Genomic DNA, 22,355 nt, shown 5'->3' with positions numbered 1-22,355 from the left:
GCCAAAGATGTAAAAGATAGATGGAGTGTATCAAAACAAGAAATAGACCAGATTTGTTTTGTACTCATTTGCAACCCCCCCCCCCAACCCCCGTCTAGGGGACTCATTCCTCTAGGTCACACTGCAGTCACTCACAGAGAAGATGCAGCGAGGTAAATCTAGCCATGTATCAATCAGAGGCCAGGCTAACCTCCTTGTTCCAATAAGAACAATAACTTAGGTGCACCATTTCTTATTGGAACCCTCCGTGAAATCCTGCCTGAAATACTCCTTGATGTAAAGCCAGCCCTTTTGTTGATTTTAACTCCCTGTAAGCCAACCCTGTAAGCCGTGTCGTCAGTCGCCCCTCCCTGTGTCAGAGCAACGGCAAACAATTGTGCATCTGAGTTGAGAGTGCTGTCCAGTGCAGTCACAATGGAGCACTCTGGGATAGTTCCCGGAGGCCAATACCGTCGAATTGTGTGCACAGTACCCCAAATTCGACCCGGCAAGGCCGATTTAAGTGCTAATTCACTTGTCAGAGGTGGAGTAAGGAAATCGATTTTAAGAGCCCTTTACGTCGAAATAAAGGGCTTCATCGTGTGGACGGGTGCAGGTTTACATCGATTGAACGCTGCTAAATTCGAACTAAAGTCCTAGTGTAGACCAGGGCTAAGGTAATCCTGTGATCAGAGGTTGTCCCAATACCTGCTCTACTTCTGTATGAGCGGCTGGGGTAGAAAGGTTCTTCTTTCTCATTTTCTAGCAGTTCATGGAATACAATAGGCTCTTTGAAGCAGTGTTGCCCATTATCAATGTTTCCATCCAAAGCAATGTTAATGTAAAAAAGAAAACTATTACCCCAAATAAAACATTGTCATCTTGAAGTCCAGTGGGTATCATCACTATCCACAGCCTTGTGAGAGTTAGCAGTTTAGGCTAGATACCTACTGTACCACAGTGGGATTGTTGGTGGAACTGCCAGGGTTCATAACCTGATGTGTGATTTTCAGTTAGGTCTATATTTTCTGGCTGAGACTGGCTCAATGGGAAAAAAGAGTGCCAATGATTAAATACTATAGTGATGCATGGTATAAAAATGTCTAAAATAGACAGACAGATTTTGACAATTAGGTCAGGCTATGGATGGTTCATCTCCTCTATATGAGCATTACATTAAAATTATCCATAGTTGTGAACTCTCTGTCAAGAATTCACTTCAGATATAGAGTAGAATGGATATTTGAGGGTAAAGATGCAATTTACTGGAACTGCTCTTTCGTGACATGTAGGGGCAGATCTTCAGCTGCACTAGTGTTGAACCCAACTCATTTGGGGGAAAATGTGGCTTTATGTGACCTCTGAGCCCCTGATCCTGGAGCCAGTCCCTGGTGCAGCTTAGAACAGCCCTTTGTCTGATCTAAGTTCCTTCAGGTTGCAATAGTACCCAAGGGCCATTTTGGCAACTAGAAATCACCAGAAAAGAACAGATCGCTGGTCATGGGAAATGTGATCACACACATGCTAAAGTGAGCACGGTATCCCATCTGAAAACATTCATTTGGCTGTGTAAGATGTGTCCTCAAATGCATGGTCCACAGACAATTTTAGCAATACAAGACACAATTTTTAAAGGCGCTTTCTAAATTTGTTCTTGCACCATTTTGTGCCTATAAAACTGTTATTTGTGTACTCAAAATGAGCTGTCTGCTTTGAAAATGAGGCCTTTACGTTGTATGGGATGAATCTATGTGGGACAACGAATTTTAAAAATAAGAAAAGTGTCGTTGTCAGGATCAAGGAAATATTTTATAAGTTGGCTCATAGAGGAAACTTCATTTTGTTCCACTTTACACATGCTTGCTTAAGTCATGAATTTTAAATGTCTGCATCTGCAGCAGCAGGATGTTCAACACAAGTCAACAGGGTGTTCTCTTCACCATGCTATGAGCAAGCCCAGACTAAAACATTGTATCTGGAGAAGATGAATTTTCTTATGAATTGGAAAAGCTCAGACTGGTTTTTTGAGCTGTGGGAACTTGAGAAATAGATTTGTCATTTTTAATAGATTCCTTTTGTGCTGCATAACACAAAGCTGTTTTGTTTTTCAATATGAAATTTGCTAACTTTAAGAGGGATAGTCTCACCGCAATTAGTAGGGAGTTAGGCAAACAAATCAAAGGGTGCTGAGGGGATAGGAGTCTAACCTGAATCCACAAAAGCTAATAAATTCAGAGTTAAGATGGCAGCTCCATCTTTAACACATACTGTACCCAAGGATTTCAGCAAAATGTTACTGTAGTATTTTTGTTCCATAACACATAGGCCCTGTGGGGGTCATGTTTTAGCTTTAACATAATGAATTTCCCAGGTATGACCCTTAATGTAATTATTATTCATTTTCAGTCCTTAAATCTGCATCTAAAAGCACCATGCTGAATTTGGATTCAACTACATTTCATAGTGCATTTTTAATACTGATATTCTTCAGTCGTGCATGTTGATCAGAACTGACAGTTAATGATCCATTTTGTGCCAATTAGACAAACATGAAAACGAGAGTCAGCATCAAATGTAATTGAGATGTTTCATCTCAGTGGGTTCTTATCCTCTGCAAATAATATTTAAAGTAAAATCATACATAACAGAACAGGTCTTGAAGAGTGAAAGGAAATTACTTCTGTGGGCTACAGTGGGACTGTTGGGATTCATAAAGATAAAATGAAGCCATATATTATGTAATCATTTTGGACTGTGATGCCGAGATTCTTTTAATGTGCGGTAGAAGCCTCAGCTTATTAGGACATTTGCTCTGGAAAAAAAAATTAATTAAAACACACACCAAAAATCAGTTATAATGATTGAGAGGAACAGCTGAAATGAAGCCTAGGTAGTAGGACTACAGTATATTACTGATAGAAAAAGAGCCAGACTGAAAATGCCCATTACTTGCTGATGCTAAACAGCACTCAACAAATACCTACTTATTCTACACGTGCGGGTACTTCATTAGCCTTGATGGGATGGTGGTTTCAGAAGCACTGTCTTGAGTAAATGATACCACCACCACAGCATGAAGAAAGTCAGTTGTCACTTGTGATGTTACAGTGTTGTTTTCTGCAGTGCCATTTTCAGGGGCATATGTTTTGGGAAAGACTAACACAAGCATGACAAGACCACACAATAGGAAAAGGTAACTGGATAGTTAAAAAACAAGCTAACTAAAACAAACAAAACCCAAAAGTCTATCCACAGACTGACCACCTGGAGTGAAATCCTGCTCCCACTGAAGTCAATGCCACACTCTCACTTGACTTCAGTGGACCCAAGATTTCACTATTGGAGGGTTTTTTTTAGTCATCCTGTCTAAGAAAATAGCAGTTAATGCAGTCACTATAATTTATCTACAAAACAGACCCCAAAACACCTTGAAGTATCAGTAAAAGCTGCAATCCACTTGTGAGCAGAGATGGCAGGAAACTAGAAGTCCTGTTCCACTGGAAATTCCAAATTTTCCTCCAAAAATAATCATTCCAAAAAAGACCAAAAAATGAAACTGCAAAATTTCGCATGGAACAGATATTCATTTCAGAAGTGTCAAGAGACTATTTCATTTTGATAGTTTCAAACTGTTTCTTAGGCTCCTTAAGCTCTCTTATACTGACTGAAAATTTCTGTTATTTTTTACTACTATTTTGGACTACTGCAAGATCCCAGACTTGGAGAAAAAAAATGTGTTCACACAGCAGAAGTCCAGTAAAAGGCTTCACCAGGTTCCTACCAACCTTCTTGTGTAGTTCACTTACTCTCTGAAGGTAACTTCAGAAGTTACTTACTCCTAGGTTACAAATCAGATGTAAGGTCCCTGCGGACATTTCAGTTGTGGTTATGACAGGAAACGGTTTTCAACACTTTGTGTGCTCTACAGCATGGGGGTGCGCAGAAGTAACATATAACTTTACAGAAGCGCAAACCACACACAGACGGACAGAATGCAACTCCCAGGGACCATGTTCACCATATAAAAGAAGAAGATGATGCTACTTTTCTTACAGTTTATCATTTTTAAATTGTAAAAGGGCTCCACTTCCTCTGTACCACAAAGTGGAGCCCTGCACGGATACAAAATTTGTATCCGCATCTGATCCGCAATCTGCAAAAATGATCCACAGATCTGAAGCGGATATCTGCTGATTTGCAGGCCTCTACCACAAAGCACACCACAGCAGGTGGTCACACAGAAGTCTTCACACCAAACGAAAGACCAGATTATACCATGTGATTGTACTGGTCACCCTGTTGTAGCAGAGACTTGATCAATGACAGTGGCTAATGAAAACAGGTGGCTGCCCATCACCATCACAGATGGCTGAGGAAGGTACTACACATTTCACAGAAAGACAAAACAACAAATGCGAGAGAAGGGAGCTCACAGAGCAGGACATGGTAACAAATATCATCAAAGAAAGAAGGATCAGATGGTTGGGACATGTACACCATACGGAAGATGGGAGACGTGCTAAGCAAGCACTGAATTGAGCTCCAGAAGGAGGAAAGAAAAAGTGAGGAAGGCCAAAGAAGAACTGGAAGAAGACAGTGACAGGGGATACTGAATGTGTTGGTATCACCTGGGAAGTACCACCATAACTAGCATCATAATCAATGGAGGAACTGGACTGCCCAATGTGTCAGTGGCACAGGAGGAACTAAGGTCTAAGGTAAGGCCCACTACTTTCCATACACTAGATACTCTTTGAACGTTATTTGCTTGTATAGTAGATAGTAAAGCAACTTGGAAATCCTTACACAAACATTTCCACATAACTTAACTTCTAATAATCTTCTGAGATTATTCTAAAAAAAAATACAAAATACCTAACCTAGAAACAAACAAAATTCTCAAATTCCTTAGAAAACAATGACTAGCTTTGAAATTATAGCAGGCATATATGAGTATAAAATACTTTGATCCTCACAAGTGACCTGAGAGAGCTTGTTTTGCCCAAGCTATCAACAGCTTACTTGCAAGTCTCACATTATTTTACTGTGTTGTCAAAACACCCTGCATGCCTGCAAACTGCCTACTATCCTTATATTAGAGGACATGATATTGTATTAGTGTGATTTTTGCTTCTGTATCTTGTAATTTCACCAGTCCTGAGCTGGCATAGAACAGCTCTGCTCTTCTCCTTTCTCCCCCAGAGGCGCGTCTCACACGTTCACCTATGAACACTCTGTCCCATGTCACTGGTCCTGGATGGAACAGAACTGCAGGCACTGAAGATAAGTCAGGCCTGCTGAAGTAATTACAGGTAATCATGGGGGGCTACAGCCCGGCACCTGCTCTGAGACTGGGAGACGTGTGATTCCACCCCAAGAGAGATGTGATAGCTTGAGGCCCGAGACCTGGTGGGGGTGCACTGACAACTCCCCCCCCGCCCAATATGTCCACTGTGAGGGCACTAGCCCCCTCCACCCCCCGCAGTTCTGCCATCCTGATACACTATTGTTTTCAGCTCTTCTAGCTCAATTAAAGCTAAGACAGGTATATCTCTGATTGCCATGCAGACAGACCCTACGGTAAACTTAGAACTGAAACTTAAAAATAAACAGACCACAAGACCAAGCTATCACAAGATCAATTACAATTAAAGTATGTTAGTAACTGGTGTTCTTAAAAGACAGACTATTTTACAAAGGGTAGTCTCCATACCTTTAGCCAGTGGCTCCACGGTGATAATTTCACTGCTGTTGCCTCTTCCTGCGGCAGTGACAGCCACCACCCAGACACTGTATTGTCGATGCCGACTCAAGTTGGGGATTCTGTAGGAAAATGAGTCAGGAGAGGCTTCGAACTCGCTGATTACCTGTGATGGGAGAGACAAATGTTTCCAAACTAAAATAAACAGTATCTAGAGAAAGATTGCTGAGTGGAGTAGCTCAGGTCTTTTGCCTCTGGGTGTCTGGAGTGAATGATGGTAATTGCTCCAAATAGACTGCACATGGTACTTAATAGGATAGAACTACATTTTGAAATCAGTTGATTCAGTGAATTTAGCCCTATTTTCTGTTTGCAAATTGTCTGTGCATAGATCATGATTTTTATGACTTTGTTTCTTTTAATTGGGTTGATGAATAATTTTAATTAACATATTTGACAACAGTGCTCCATGAATAGTTCTTATGAACACATTGCACAGTGGGTTGTAGTCAAATTATCCTGAGTGAATATTCACTCATTTGTCTGATTAGAAAATTGGAAGTCACTAGATATGCTTCGTGACGGGTCATCCACATCTTAAGGCATGGTTCTTATACTTTGATTGAAGGACTTAACCCAGTTTCTTACTCTGATTGGATGATCTAAACTTTATAAACTACCTCCACTCCAGGTAAATTTTGTTTAGTCACAAAATGAATTTTGTTTTCTTTTTTGATTCAAAGATTCTCAGCTATGGGTCTTCTCAGCTACTGTGATGGATCAGAGTGATACTAGGCATAGTGCGGGCAGTGGAAGGTCAGTCTTCCCCAAATTGCCACACCAATATGCTTCAACTGTGTGCTGGAGAGATGCTAACAAGGTGCCAGCTAGTGCCAGTTATGGTGAGACAGTTTACAGTGTATCCAAAATAACCTATGTAATTAAAGAAGCATGGGGATTTAAGGATGGCCAGAGATGTTGTATGTAAGTACACACCGTACAATGAAGCTTTATTCTTCTGAGGGTTTGATCTGGGAAGGAAATTTTGTCTCAGGCTTGAACAGTAAATGCAACTGGAATAACACAATAGACAGTGCTGAGTATCAGGAGCTAGCTGTGATATTACTGCCTGACACCACACTATTACCAACTTACTTTCTACTGCTGGTTCAGCTAGAAGGGAGTTGCAGTAAAAATACTGAAGCCAGCAGTTAGCAATTATTTACAGTCAGAACATCCAGTTTTATTTCTAACACAGGTTCTGTGAATCTTGAATATAAAAACAGCCAGGATAACCAATCAGTTCAAAGGAATAAAATAGAATAATTTTGATGTGCAACATTACACTTGGGTCTCATTAGCTAATGCCAGGAGACTAGAGTATTAATGACACAAATTACAATTGTGTTGAGATTTTTTTTATTACAAATAAATATTCATATAATTCAAGGTTCATTAAAACGGACAGGTTGGGTGCATGAATGCCCTTTGATATACAAATATCTCAGGGTGGTAAAGGCCAATTCCAAGTAATTGGTATTTCAAAGGAGACTTTGACCTGAAAGTGTTCACATAAATTGTCCTTCAAAAGGAAATTCAGAATAAACGGGCTGTTTCTCAGGTGTCAATCAATACCTCTGTAATCTGAACTGACAGGAAGTCTCAGCAAACTGGTGGAGCAATGCATACTCCTCTACCATTGAAATGGTATCTTCTACACTGGAAAAAATGGATTATGTCAGAACATTTGTTAACTAACATCATGTTAAACTCCATTTTGCCTTCAGGGTGGACAAGGAACGCTTTGTTTAAAAATGTGTTGTCTGGTCACTATTAACCTGAAGGCCCCCTCAATGCTGACATTTAAACTTAACCTGGCCCAGTCAAAGCAGGTCCTAAATTATGCTTTTTATGTTGCTTAGCTTAATTTGTTCTAACATAACATATTTTCCCAGTGCAGCCATGGCCAAAGTCCATAAAAGCTTCTTAAAGTGTCACTGAATAACCCTTTACTCCATTCTACTGTAGGAATGATTCCTTGCTGTGATGGGGCCAGTCCTTTGTATGAGCTCCTTTGAACTGGTCTGCTTCATCTGACATAAAGTATCTCTTATGCAACTCCAGCCCAAACCTGTTTGCTCCCATTGGTGGACTCGCTCACCTGATTTCCCTGTCCAACCTACTCCCCCTCTGCGGAGACCGCCTCTGGTTTGGGATTCGCTTGCTCACACTCATTGTTATCAAAGCCCAAAGCCTGATGGGCTTTTCTTAGCCACTCTGACTCCTCCTGTCATGATGCGGTGTCACTTTGCCCAACTGATCATATGTTTGTCATGGCTTCCACTGCTGACATGGAGTGAAGCCATGGATCAACTTTCATTTATTGTCCTGGACATTACACAGGGATTTGAAAATAATTTGTCTCAATATTTACATAAGAATATTGGACAAATGCCTGTGGTTTGACTTGCTGAATCCTGTGTGAGGTCATATACAAACAGTAAGACATTGCTCAATAGTACAGCAGATTGAATTTTAATATTCTTGAGCTAAAATTATCTGGGGTGAATTTGAAAGGGCAGTCAGAAAGGCCAGATGCTCTCTGGCTCTTGGGCTCAGTTCATTAATCTCTCTAGAATGGTCCATTGGTAAGTTGTCTACCAGAGTGGAATATACGCTGGTATTTTGTTTAACATGAACTGTCAATATTCCATTTCAGCTAATATCTGAATTTAAGAAAACATACAGAATACTGGATATGCCATATTTATAAATCAACACAATTATTTTGAAGTAATTGGGCATCTGTAAAGGTTCTCATCATGGAACTGCTTTTGTGTTCAGAACTGTGACTTTGTATCACTAATTCCACCTGGCACCTCTTCACAAGGTATCTTTGTGTAAGAGAAACAAATAAGTTAGATATCTGTACATTGATCTTGCTGAAAATAATTTACCTTTATACTGTTGCTCTCCTCTCCAACACTTTCCAGAATGTAGAAGACTGGTGTTACTGAAACCCCAATCAAAGCTTTAAAAATCACTTCACTGAAATTTACATGGAAATTCTCTTATTTCTCATAATTACAGCACTTCTTGGTTTCAAGCAGGTGTAAATAGTTGTCTGCTGAGTACATCTGTAGGTCACCTTCCTGGGCAGCCTGGCTGACTAGTTCTGCAAATGGCAGGGTCCAGGACAGACATGCTAAGATCTTGGGATACAGTTTGCAGGTGGAAGGCAATTTTAGCTGCTTTGGCTGAGTAGGGTTACTGGGATAAGGTGAGCTTCTAGACAGTCAGATGCGGTTAGGAAAGGAATATAGTAGGTAGGGAAATTGCACAGGGGAACTGGAGTCACTGGTGCTATGTTCTCCAGACCTTTAGAACCACAGTAAAATATCCCTGTGGTTGCAAAAAGAGCATTTCAGTGATCCCTAGCAGGTGGGCAAGGCTCCGAGGGAGCGGAGTTCTACCTCTGTGGCCACTGGGACATTTACTGCCATTCCATTGGTGGAAGAATCACAACACTGGAGTCTACAGTTCCTTTTAAGCTCCCTCATGTTTGGCTCCTTTCCGACTGCCACAGAGACTGGACAGCATTAGTAACTGTATCTACTTCAATTAATTATTCACTCTTTCACTGAATCAATTCATGAATTGAATCTGGCATAACTAGCAAATATATCCATACTCAATTGGTACCTTTTTAGCAAGATTATTTAGCAACCCATTTTAGTTTTTAATTGGTTAACAGAATTATCACATTTCAGCATCTAACATTAACTTCCAAACACTTTGGGACATTTTAGTGACAAGGAACTGATTTTACTTCCACCTTTTTTTCTTTCATTTCATTTAGACTAATATGTCAGAGACTTACATTGCATGAGGGGGAAAAGGGAGTTTTATGAGCAAGAAGATTAAATAACTGAAAAAAAGTTGTAATAAAATATTTTAAAGGAAATGTCTCCTTGTCATATATTAGGCTTTGCATGTCCCATTATGAATGCCCTATACTGAAAGGAATGCTAAACTTGCTCAAGGATTTCTTTCTACTGACTACTCCTGGGGAATTCTGCACCAAAAAAATTATAAAACTTCTGTGCACAATATTTTAAAATTCTGCAAATTTTATTTGTCAAAATAACACTAGAATAAATGTTGGTAATTTATTTAATAATACCTGTCAGCAAGTATGTGTGTAACAATACAGACAACAAAAAAGATTCAGGAATTTGTTATTTTTTGACAAATAAATTCTTTACTAAGCACATTAATACAGAATTCTGAGTAATAATTCACTTAAACTACAATACGGAAATGCATTTCCCACACCCCTCACAAGCAGTGCAAAAGCTTGGTGGAGACAGGGTAACAGAGGAGCTGAAGGAGAGGGAAGTAATTGCTGGGAAGAAGCCTGGGAATGAATCTGGAGTGTTGGGTGGGAGAAGTATGGAATAGCGGGGTGGAGAGAGGGATTCTTAGGGAGTTGGGGAGCCTCCCTCATGCAGACCCTGACTGACCCCTAGTCCCTCCCATTCAGTCAAGAACATCTGTCCCTGTCTCCATGTGTCCCTGCACCCCCACTCAGCCACCCCTGCACCTGTCCCCATGTGGCCCTTCACCCATCTCCATGTGTTCCTGCATCCCTGCTCAGCCACCCTGCCCATCCCCATAATGTCCCTGCTTCGCCTGCCCCCATCCCCATGTGGCCTTGCACCCCCACTCCCATTCAGCCTCTGCCCCAGTCTGTCTTCCCCCACTAGCTCTTCTGAACACCAGTCTACGTGATCCCCAGCAGCCCTGTGTACCCCACTCTATCTGTCCCCCACCATACCTCCAGGCCGCCTAACCTGGCCCTGTGGGCAGGGTGCTGTGAGGAAAACAGCCAGCTGCTACTGCCGGTGAGCCACAGCAGCCCCTGGTGGGCAAAAAGTGTAACTGCAGCACCTCTCCAGCAGAATATATTTTGGGGGAGAAAAGCAAGACACATGAATTCTGCACGTGCACAGTGGCACAGAATTCCTCCCAGAGTAACTGACTGAGCTGGTGCAGTGGCTTCTTCAGCTCCCCTCTGTTAGGATTTTTGTTTTCTGTTTCAATTCACTGTCTGTGAAGCACAGCAGGGAGCATAACCATGGAAAACGAGCTGGGACTGTGCAGCATGAAATGGAAGCTATGTGACACATTCTCCCTTCTGTGCATTCTCTCTTCTAATTATCCATGTAGACCATCTACCTGGTGGAATCCAAGCAACAGAAAGAGAATCAGAGGAACAGCCATTCTAGGCAGAATACTTTCCTTCCCACATAGCTTCAAAAATATTACTAAAATAGACTAGTTAATGCTGTTAAAGACAGCCTTAACTATCCCTTCCAAACTCTGTGACTTCATCAGAGGGACTGCAAGGTGCAGGTAACTAGATGTTGTTAGCTAGATGCAGAACAGCAGCTGGGCCACCTGTTTTGCCATGGCTGGGGCAAACCTATGGAAACTGCCGAAGAAGAGTGCCTCTATGCAGCAGTCCAGGCATCCAAAGGGTTAGGATTAAGGCCAGGATTTCCTGTGGATACACAGCCAGTGGGACACAAAAGCAAACTGCTTCCCTTGTCTGCACTGTATCTCGGACAGTTCTGCGCTGAGGATAATTGCTTCATTGGAAATATCTCTCTGTCCTGGCCCTGCTAAGATTCTGAAGTATCACTAGTGTTCCTCTCCTTGCACATTTTTCTATGGGATCAGCGATCCAGGTTAGGACTAGGATGAACTGAAAGAGCCATTTGAAGACTGCTGAGAGAAGAATGCAAACTGGGACTCACTTAGATTTATGCTCTGGCTTGTGAAGAAACAGCAAAGTCAGTGCAGCTAACACCCCCAGCATGAGCATAAAAAGCATCAAATTAAAATGTAAAAGAAATGACAGCATTACTAGAAAGTGTGATTCTATTCTGAAATGTGACTATACAGCTCCTTAAATTAGTGACTAAAATAAATTGTTACTCCTTTGTACTCCCCTTAACACTGCAGAGTCAATACAGCTAATAATAAACTGTATTCTATGCCTTCTTGTACATCACCATCAACAGACTTGTTTACTACATCCCAGCTTAGTCCTTCGGTGCACCCTTTGCAAACCTACTGCAGACAAAGGGATTGCACAGGTGGTGCTGAAGAAATGAATTAGCCAGAAGAACCTCTATTACTAGTGGTGATGAGTAAGAGAAAACCCAGTTTGAATCTCCCATCCTGTAGTGTAATCTATTCTTCAGTAATCCATTTCATGATTACTCCAAATGGGCTGGGATTTAGGCAGACACTGAGTGGGGCAGCACAAGATGTGTCTGTTGGCAAACCAGAGAGCCAGGGAGTTACAGAGCATCTATGTGTCCAACAGCCTCAATAAAGAATCACCTAGCTGTTTGCTACAGCCAAGTCCTGTCTCTCATTGCTACACGTCACTGGTAGAATTTTTAAGGCTGGCAGTTAGAAATAAACATGGTTTTACTTGTAAACTGAAGATGTTTGAGCTTGGAGACTTAGAGAGAAAATAATCACAGAACCCCAGCAATGCCATTTGTAATGAGCCACAATTCAAAGAAGAAGAACTTTTTAATTTACAGACTTAAAAAAACCTGTATGTGAAATCCTAACCCAAATGAAGATAACGTGAGTTTTGCATTGACTTTAAAAGGGTCAGGATTTCGCCCTGTGCTTTTGGAGCTAAAGGTTGTGAATTCTATCACGGATATATGTTGGAGAGTGTGACGAATCCATATGTGTTGAAATTGTCAGATACTCAGTATTTTCTATTAAAATCCATCAGCTGCCAAATCTGAAGCTACGTAATGAGATAAGTCCACCATTTTATGAAAAAGCAGGATGAGTTTTATTTTTAGCAGGGCTTTAAAAGAAGAGCTGTTTAAAATGATATTATATAGCATATCAGTGTCATTTGTGCATATCAGTTAATCTGTTATTTACAATCTATTTTAGAGATATGCACTATGACAAAACATGTTAAACAAAAATTTAAAGCTGACAGATTAAAACAATGAATCTACAATTATTTGTGCTGGTAATAAAGCTGTAAAATGGTTATAAAATAAGACTACGGTGTATGAATAGGTAAGTATTTTTAAAATAGCTAAAAATATAAAATAAGTCTATGTGTGGTTTATAAAAATAAGTATTAAATAAACAAATACTCTCACGCTGTATGAAGTGCCATGTAATGAAATTGACAGATACTTCCTGTAATGCATGAACCCAAGTGTGGATTAGAGACAAAAAGCTCAGCACCCCTCCAGCAAACTTGACTCCAGCCAGGCCTCCCTCTTGAGTGCACCTTTTACCGCCTTAGCCTACCCCGGCTCTGCCTTTTTAATATTCACCAAATTTCTCTCTTTCCTCTTTTAAAAAACTGATCATACTCTTAATCTACAAAGCCTGTAGAATTATGATGACCATTCCCCCACTTTGTTTATATTTTGTATTTTGTATATTGGGTTTTGTATTATATTGTGCAGTTTTTGCTTGTGTCTTCAAAACTGGGGAGGGATAGAGACGGATGCAAAGACATCTTCATCAGGGTTAGGATGCAGGCAGCCCCTGTGTAGCACCAGTTGTGTTACTAAATCTGCAGCTAGAGAGCTAGAACAGCGATGTATTTGTTCGTCACAGGTCATCTGCCATACAGTGCCATGTATCCTTATAATATTTATATAAATAACAGAATAAACTATAATCATTGTAATAACCAATCTTCCTGCATTTTCTGCATGCATACGTTCTGCGCAACAAAATAATCTCTCCAAGTGAGTAATGCCAGAGAAAAAATTCACTTCAATAAGAGGAAGATGAGGAAGGCTAATTGTAATATTTTCCTCCCATTTTATTCTATGGATCTCCAGTGAATGGTGTGTAGGGATCTGTCTCTTCTACTGATTGTACAATCACAGGAGCCAGGAGACAGAGCATGTACAGTGGTGCATGCAAAAGTCATGGCATGCAGGGATTATACGACCAGCAGATATCCATATGTTGTCTGATACTGGACAAACAATGTAATGTCAAACAATGTAATACATCTTTCCTATTGGTGGATTTGTGTACAAATCAAACCTGAATCAGATACTGACTACCTAATGAAGTAAGTTCAAGACGTAGGGTCTACAATAGTGGTGGACAAATTTGGTTCAGGCAAAACAAAAGTCAAACAATCCTTAACTTTGTCAATTCCCCAAATCAAACAATATTTTAAGGCCCAATTGGTTTGGTTCCCTGGCCAAACATAATTTTACTTCCTCTTTTCCCACAACTTCTTTAGGTCCCTCTATCTCCCCCTCTTACTTTTACAGAAGTATTGACAGACCTAGCCGAATCTGTGCTAGGCCCACTGCACTTCTATTTGGAACTTTGGGGGGGTATTTATAAAAGCCATTTTTTCCATATCTGTTGAACTAGGCAATTTTCAGAGTTTCAGGAAACACTATGAAAACTAGTTTCAGTAAGATGAAGAGTGTGAAGCAATTAGTCAAAGGCAACGCACTTAAGGATCACTATTCTTCCATAATCTGCTGAAGTATTATGATTTCGTATGGCATTGCGTTAGGTATATCAAATCACACAGTCTCTAGGGAACCCAGTAATAGCTGTGCACAACAAAGATAGCTTTTCAAAGGAAAGTGATAAGAATTTACATAACCATACTTTCCTAACAAAAAAAATCCCCAGCAGTGTGTTTTTCTATTACACATACACTTTTACAAAAATAGACCAAATGAACTTGAAAAGTAATTTAGAAGTCACTCTAGTCTACTGTTCAACCATTATGATTTGTCATGTAATTAAACCTTCCCTAATTATAAAAAGTGCATATTATTTCTTTGTCTACCATGGAAATATTTATGCAGTATGTAAAGAAAAAAAATCAACAATTTTACAGCTGAGATGTAACCTTCTGAGAAAAATGGACTGTACAATGGCAACAAAGATACTTCCTTAATTAGACAGAAGAAAAGGCACCGCTGAAATCCTTCAAAATTCAAGGTCATCAGCAGAGGTTGCACACCTTGCATTTCAATCCTCACTAGGTACAATAGGCCAAACTAATTCTGTTTTTAGACTTCCCTTATCAGGAAATTGGAGTGTGGCTGTGAAGTCATCTTACTCCACATCTTAATATGGGTGGAATAGAAGACAAGAGCTAACTGTCTTCCATTTAGTATCCTTTCAGAGTGCTCTGTTACTTAAATCGCTCCTTCTTCCCCATCTCTAACCACCCATAGACAGAATAGCCAATTTAGTTTCAGTTAAATAACCCACTTCATGAAAGCAGCAGAATAACCTGCTTTAATGGTTTTCCTTTCTAACAGTAAATATGTGGCTTAATAAATGTACTACCTCATGTTACGAACTGAGAACCTTTGTAACCGGCTATGCAATCTAGGTTTTTATACAGTATATTTCTGATAGACAGTGTTGTACTACATATGTAGTCCACATTTTACATAAGGTCACAAGTCCTTAGTCTTTGGCTCTGCTTTAGCATCACATCTGAAGTCCTGCTACTCTTCCCCTCTGTTTTTCCACCAATGAAATCCTGCTCCTTATGCCTCATCCCACGTGTCTTCGGTCTCCCTTTTCCTATCCTGACATTGCTATTTCCCCCAAGCCGGGAGGCTGCTGTCACTTGCTATTGTGATACTGTTTTCCAGGCTCTTTCTGCTTCCCAGTTTGTATTTAATCTAAATTGGTTCATTGATCTCTTATAGAAATGGAAATCTGTTTCTGCAAGGAATTAAGGTTAGTAGTCAGCTTTAAAATGAATGGATCAGTATCTGAATTTTTGTATTTTTCTCTGTTTTGCACAATGAAAAAATATTCTTCCAGAATGAAAAGAAAAGAGAGTGTAGTTCACAATGTTGTGCGGTGCAGGGGTCCTCTCCTGGAATTTTGGACAGAAATTGGGAATTCAGTGATAGCTGCTTTTCTGTTTTCACTGGTGAATGAAATTCTTCTGTTTGAAATATTCCAGGCAGATGCTGCCCTTTGTAATCAAAGTGTTTCAAGCTGAAAATTTCAGCATCCCTTCGCCTAAAGTCAGCAGAACTTCTCAGTGTCTGCCCTTGCAAATTGAATCTGGCTGTGAGAAGTGCTGGCAAATCTGCACTTCAGAAACCCACAGGGTCATTTGATGGATGCATAGTGTAGAAGTGTGCACAATATGGCCAGCAGTAATTGTTCATTTTTTGTTAATTCAGAGTGGTTTATTGTAGCTTTTAAATACCCAATGGACGCTCAAGCATTGTTTTTTACTGGAAAGAACATTAACTCTATTTAGGCGTGGCAAAATTTGATTTTTAATTTTTTATAATTTTGACAGATATCAATGTTTATTTTGAAGCTTTTTTTTTTCTCCAGTTTTTGTCCATTTCAATTTTCACAGTTGCAGGAAATTATGGGGAGGTCAGACAATAATTATTTAATGATAGTACGTATTGAGATTCAAAAAGTTAAAGCTTTATAACCATTAACACACAAATTGTCAACATCACATGTCAACAAATGCTCCTTGTGCCGTGGTTCTGGTCTCAGCTCCCCCCTTGACACACACAAGAGGAAATTCAGTTCAATCCAGTTTGGATTACCTTTAAAAGTCTTGCTCCTCCTGGGGAGATTTGTAAAAGCCTCTCGCGCTCTTCCCTCCCCTGCTCATAGGAGTTGGTTAAAGGAAATGGGGAACGTCCATCCTGCTTTCGGGCCTCCCTTTTCACCAAGAACAGGCAGGATCCCAGAAGCAAGAGAAGGTGTGTCCCAGATTTGCCTTTCAGTGATCAAAGAAGGAAAGTTCAGCCACCGGGAGAGAGCAGTGGGGGCTGGCAGTCGGACAAAGTTTGCAGAAGTTTCCCAGATGGGATCACATAAGATGGTGACAACACGTTTTAGAGGCCATTTTCAGGAGCTGAGACCAGAGCCAGGGAAAAGGGTGCTCCGGATCTAGAAAAGGGCTCATTGGGGTGTTAGAGAGGAGAGTCCCACATTAGCGGAGGAAAGGTCTTATGTACTGGGGGGAGTCATGCAGTGGGCAGCCTGCATAGCAGGGCTATGGAGAAATGGGAACCATGCATTGGGGTCCATTATGGGGCACAAGGAGCATAGGAGAAGTGTGATGCCTTTTAGGCAGTCACTCAACTCCTCTCAGCACTGCCTCCTAGTCTGTGTGCAGGTCTAACGATTCTGGGGAGTGGTCAGAACTCCTGGGCAGCAACGCAATCGTGAGTAGTCCCCTGACTCCTGGGAATCCTGGGACTGAGCAGCAGCACCCCAAAATGGTCTTGGCTGAAAATGACCTGGGTTTGGGGGGTAGGAGAACAGGGTGATTAGGTACAAGGAACATTTCTGCTTCATCAGGCACTGGTAGAGATTTACTCCTGATTTCAAATCCATTGGCAGCAGCCGGGATGGGTGGCCACAAAGCCTCCTTCTGGAGCAAGAAGGCAGCCCGAGCCCATGAGCAGAGGGGGGAGGGGTGTGTCACGTCTAGGGACAGGCAGCAGGCTGGGGAGGAGCTGCGCCACCTTCTTGGCAAAGGCAGGAAGAGGAAGAGAGGCAACCCCCTGCAGCAAGGGTCTCTGAAAAGTGAAAAACAATGCAAATAATGATCCTCCAAAGGGAGGTGAGCCGCATCTGGCATTTGCCTCCTGCACGGCCAGCCTTTTTCCCCTGATAATTCAGGCAAATTATTTTGGGGAGGCTTTGCCTCCCCAAGCCTTTTATACATGCCACCCATTATAAAAATAGAGTACTTAAAGAGATGTAGTCAAAGTTGGTCACCTTCATCTCTGACCTATTCTCTTTTTTCTGGTATCTTTTTGCAAACTCTGTGTCACTCTGTTAATGTGGTGGATTCTCTGCAACCCTACAGACAGCTGTTCAAGTAAGGGGGATAAGTGCAGAGCACTGATCCTCTCTGTCACAGTGTGGCGCCTCACCCTTGTAGCGCCTCCTGCTGGTCGTCCAGGAAATTAGCTTTCCAGCCTCCAGAGCGCCCTCTGCAGGCTGGTGTCCCGTTGTCACTGGGCCCCCATGTCCCTTCCAGACCCCAGTGCCCCTTTTACCCAGGGTTCTGCCCCCTGGCAGTACTCCTACAGTCTCTGGGTCTCCCCTCTCCAGGGAACCCCCACCCACTATCCCCACCTTGCCTCAGTCTTGGCTCCTGCCAGTCACCACTGAGCCCCCACACACTGGGGCAGACTGCAGTGTCTAAGCCAATCATAACAGGCAAGGGGGGTTTGGACCTGCTGCCTCTGCCTACCTTTGGGCTGCCCCCTGCAACCCCAGTACCCTTTTTGGCCTTCCACTAGGCCTGCAACCTGGGGAGTTTCCAGGCTGGAGCTCCCCAGCTCCCTTGGCCTTCTTGCAGCCCTACTCCACTGCAGGTACCCTCTCAAGCTCCCCAGCAGCCAGGCCTATCTCCCTCCACAGCTAGAGAAGGCTCTCTACTCCTGGCCCACTGCCCTCTTATAAGGGCCAGCTGAGCCCTGATTGGGGCCTGGCCACAGCTGAGCCTGCTTCCCCCAATCAGCCTGGGAACTGCTTGCTCCCAGCCACAGCCCTCTCCTGGGCTGTTTTAAGCCCTTTAAGGCTGGAGCAGGTGACCACCCTGCTACACTCTCCCTTTACTGAAAGCAGAAAGAAGAGTCTCCCTTTCACTCTTTCTCCTGGGTTTGGTGGAGTTGGACTGCCCTAAAGCTCTACCTTCTCCCACCACCTCTTGACTGACTGATAGAAGAAGGACAAATGAAGAAGACTCTGCAGTGGCAGCAGCAGATAATGTACCTGGCTGGGGGGTTTATGGGACTCCAGGTCTTCTTGCCACTAGGTGGAGCTGTACCAGGAATAGAAGAATTGGTGAAGCTGGAGGTCACCTATTTTTCGTCTTTCTTCTCCTGTAAGATCTCTTCCCCTGCTGATTCCCCTCCCTGCCAAGTGGGGAAGAGAGGAAAATAGGCAGAGCATGGTGCCTTCAGATCATCCTCCAGGAGAAAAGGGAGCTTCTCACACAAGTTTCCCCAGCCCAGCCAAAACAGAGGTGGTTAGGAGCACAAGGGTTATGCCTCTACATAGTTGCACCCTCTCTGAGTGCACACATGCACTCACATATGCACACGCACACACCATCTTTGTGTGGCTGGCTATGGGCCTGATTGAGGACAAGGACTCCTGCCAAATACATTTATTCCTTTGTCCTCAGACCAAGTCTCCCCACAGAAGGTGATACAGGGTCTCTTCGTTACATGATATCAAAACCTAGGATGGCATACAACCACCAAAATTGATGAGCGCCGACTTCTATTTTCATCTACTTTATGAATGCCTACAAGTTAACGTATGGGACTGGGAGGGAGGAGAATTTAGGGATGAGTGCAACATCATATTATGGTTGCAGGGGGTAAGTGAGGGAAATATCTGCCTCTTGTTTATGAAACTATTTTCAAGTGTGTAATGTCCAAGAAGTCCCCATAATAAGTCTGTGAGCGTTATTTTTTTTCCCAAATGAAAAAATGTAATAATGGTGTATTTTAAAACTGAGCTCTGCCAGCTCCAGGGTACTATAGCCGCCACATGCAATATGAAAGCACTGTTCTACTTACAATGTCTCCCTCTCAGTTTAGGTTTCAATAGACGATGGTAAATCCTTATCTGAGGATGTTTTTATGACAAACAAAACCAAGCAAAAAACCCAAGACATTTTGTCTTAACAAAAAAATATCAGGCTGAGGTCCTAAAATGAGTCTTGTGGTCTTGTCTTACCCAGGGAGGATGCCTAAATTGTGGTTTAAAGGTGCTGACAATTTAGTGTGATTGGCCATCTCTACTCAAGATAGAGTGCTCTGCACGGAATAGGAGGTGCTGCTGGGAAAGTCATAATTATATGAATCAGCAGAGTTTTATGGAGGATTTTACCCAGCCTGCCCTTAGGATTTTTTTTTATTTATAATGTATGCAAACAGCAAAAGGGTTCATATCCATAGGCTCTAGGAACCTTGACATTACATCACAAAATTGCAGCAGCACAATTCAACAGAGTCTAACACCAGCAGTGGCTCTAGTCAGTCCTAGCAGTCCCTTATTTTGCAGAACACTCACATTTACTCCACAGAATATCTCCGTAGCATAAACCAAGAGAGAAGCATTTTGAGCCTAATAATGAGGTGTTAGCAAAACATGGAGGTCGACACAATTTATGAGCCACAAAAAATGGATTTGCCCAAGAAAGAATACAATCAGAGAGAACCTTCAAAACAAATTCCAGTTACTGGATGTACTGTATGGTGCTTAATATATAACTGTATGCTCCCTGTAATATAAACCCCAGTACAACAATGTTTCCAGCAAAGAAGCTGAAGGAGGAAATGTGTGAGAAGTAAACAAAAAGAAGCAGCAGCACCACCTGGTGTTTTTTCTAAACCATAGACACAGTTACTTAGTAACAGGTTTCAGAGTAGCAGCCCTGTTAGGCTGTATCCGCAAAAAAAAACCAGGAGGACTTGTGGCACCTTGGAGACTAACAAATTTATTAGAGCATAAGCTTTCGTGGGCTACAGCCCACTTCATCGGATGCATAGAATGGAACATATAGTAAGAATATATATATATATATATATATATATATATATATATATATATATATATATATATATATATATATACACACAGAGAAGGTGGAAGTTGCCATACAAACTGTAAGAGGCTAATTAAGATGAGCTATTAGCAGCAGGAGAAAAAAAAACTTTTGTAGTGCTAATCAAGATGGCCCATTTAGACAGTTGACAAGAAGGTGTGAGGTGTTACCTCTTACAGTTTGTACGACAAATTCCACCTTCTGTGTGTGTATATATCTTCTTACTATATGTTCCATTCTATGCATCCGATGAAGTGGACTGTAGCCCATGAAAGCTTATGCTCTAATAAATGTGTTAGTCTCTAAGGTGCCCCAAGTCCTCCTGTTCTAGTTACTTAGTAATTAACTTTTTGAAGCATCACAGTCATGACTTTAAAAATGCAGGCAAACTCTGGTTCAGTAAAACCCAAACAACCTTCTTTGACAACACCTGCTCCCTTAGTAGTCAGTGCTGTAAAACCAATAGCTAGTTTAACACCACCACCACCATATCATCAAGATATTTTGGGTTTCAACACAATGATTTTTGAAATAATGGAATTAGGGGTAAAAAATGTCAAAAAAATGCTTAGAAGCCTAAGTCCCATTTCTAAAGGGCCAGATTTTCAAAAGTATTTAGGTGCCTGAACATGCAGACAGGCACCTAGTGGGGTTTCAGAAGCATCGAGGCAGGTTAGGAGCCTATTTCCCATTGATTTCAACGGGAGGTAGGTACATAACCTAGTAGGTGATTTTGAAAATCACAAAAGGGTCCTGCCTGCATCTTTAGGTGCCTAAATACCTTTGAAAATTAGTCCTTAGATTCCTAACTCACTTTTGAAAATGGGACTTGGACACTTTTGAATATTTCCCCCTTGACCTCATTTTAATTCAAGAACAACATTTTTATTACATCATAAACTAAGGATATGTTCAGTTTAAAGTACCATGGTTGATTAATACTATCATTTAACACTCCCACACCCTTCCTCCACATAGAGAAATAAATACATAATGCCATAAATAAAAAGTATTGATAAATATGTTACATTTGTAGCAGAGAGACAACCATTGATGTTTATAAAGAATAGATGTCCCCCAGATTTTAAAATAGCTGGATTCCTTCCTGACTGAGAGAGAGAGAAAGGCATGAAATGGCTAGCCAATTTTCAATTCAGTTATCCCTTGTCACATTTTCAGCAAGTAATAATGTGCATATATAGGATGGGCAAATGTTTCTGGCACAAATACACATATTCACAAGCAAATATGCTCGTTCACACATCATTATACTCATTCGCAAAGCCAGAACTGTCGGAACAGAGATCCAATTGCAAGTTGGAGTTAGCAAATATGTTCATAAATAAATGTTTCCACAATTTACCCAGCTGTAATTGTGTCACAGATAGCTGGCAGTTGGTCTTGTGAGAACCCAACTAAAAAGCTTCAGAACCTGTGCCTTTAACATCATTCAGCCTGGGAATCCTATGATTTGAAATAGTTTGTAAATTAGTGTGCTATATTAAGCTTTAAGTACTGTCAAAAAGGACATATGTGAAAACAGCAATCCCCCTTACAGAAAAAAAAACAACATTTCAGAGAGAGAGAGAGAGAAAAAAAAAAGGAGAAAATCCAATAAAAGTGTTAGGAACTAAACATCTGGCAATGTATACATGGATAGATTAATACTGAATTTCTAAGTTGTTTTGTACAACTTACTGTGGGATACGGGTGTGAGCAGAACACTGTGTACTTTCGGATGACACCATTTAACTTAAATGGGGGGAGCCAGGACACAAATACAGTGGATGGTGATGCTGCAGCTGCTTTAACTCCAGCAGGAGGACCTGGAACTGAAAGAGCAACATGTATAGTTATCAAAGTGGACCAATGCAATCGAAACACAGTGACCTGTACAGTACAGGATATCTAACAAGAAAACAGCTCAGAGGTCTTAATGTACTTAAGAAATGGAAAAGAAGGGGAAGAAATCCTACCAAGATTCAATTG

The 22,355-nt window shown here is 41.4% G+C and overlaps 1 protein-coding gene across 1 annotated transcript in view; it reads right to left on the bottom strand.

Moving 5' to 3' along the window:
- The window catches only part of DSCAM (DS cell adhesion molecule), a 632,908-nt gene that overhangs the window by 77,120 nt on the left and 533,433 nt on the right, over nucleotides 1–22,355 (bottom strand). The window contains exons 20-21 of the mRNA XM_073360366.1: nucleotides 22,065–22,198; nucleotides 5,693–5,846 (exon numbers count right to left, since the gene is read on the bottom strand). Coding sequence (XP_073216467.1) covers nucleotides 5,693–5,846; nucleotides 22,065–22,198 — 288 coding nt within the window. The remainder of the gene's footprint in view (nucleotides 1–5,692; nucleotides 5,847–22,064; nucleotides 22,199–22,355) is intronic.

This window comes from Lepidochelys kempii, chromosome 1, assembly GCF_965140265.1.
Source record: "Lepidochelys kempii isolate rLepKem1 chromosome 1, rLepKem1.hap2, whole genome shotgun sequence".
NCBI classification, from domain to species: Eukaryota; Metazoa; Chordata; order Testudines; family Cheloniidae; genus Lepidochelys; species Lepidochelys kempii.
The sequence above is the reverse complement of the archived record's forward strand: the minus strand, read 5'-3'. Positions and strand labels throughout refer to the sequence as shown.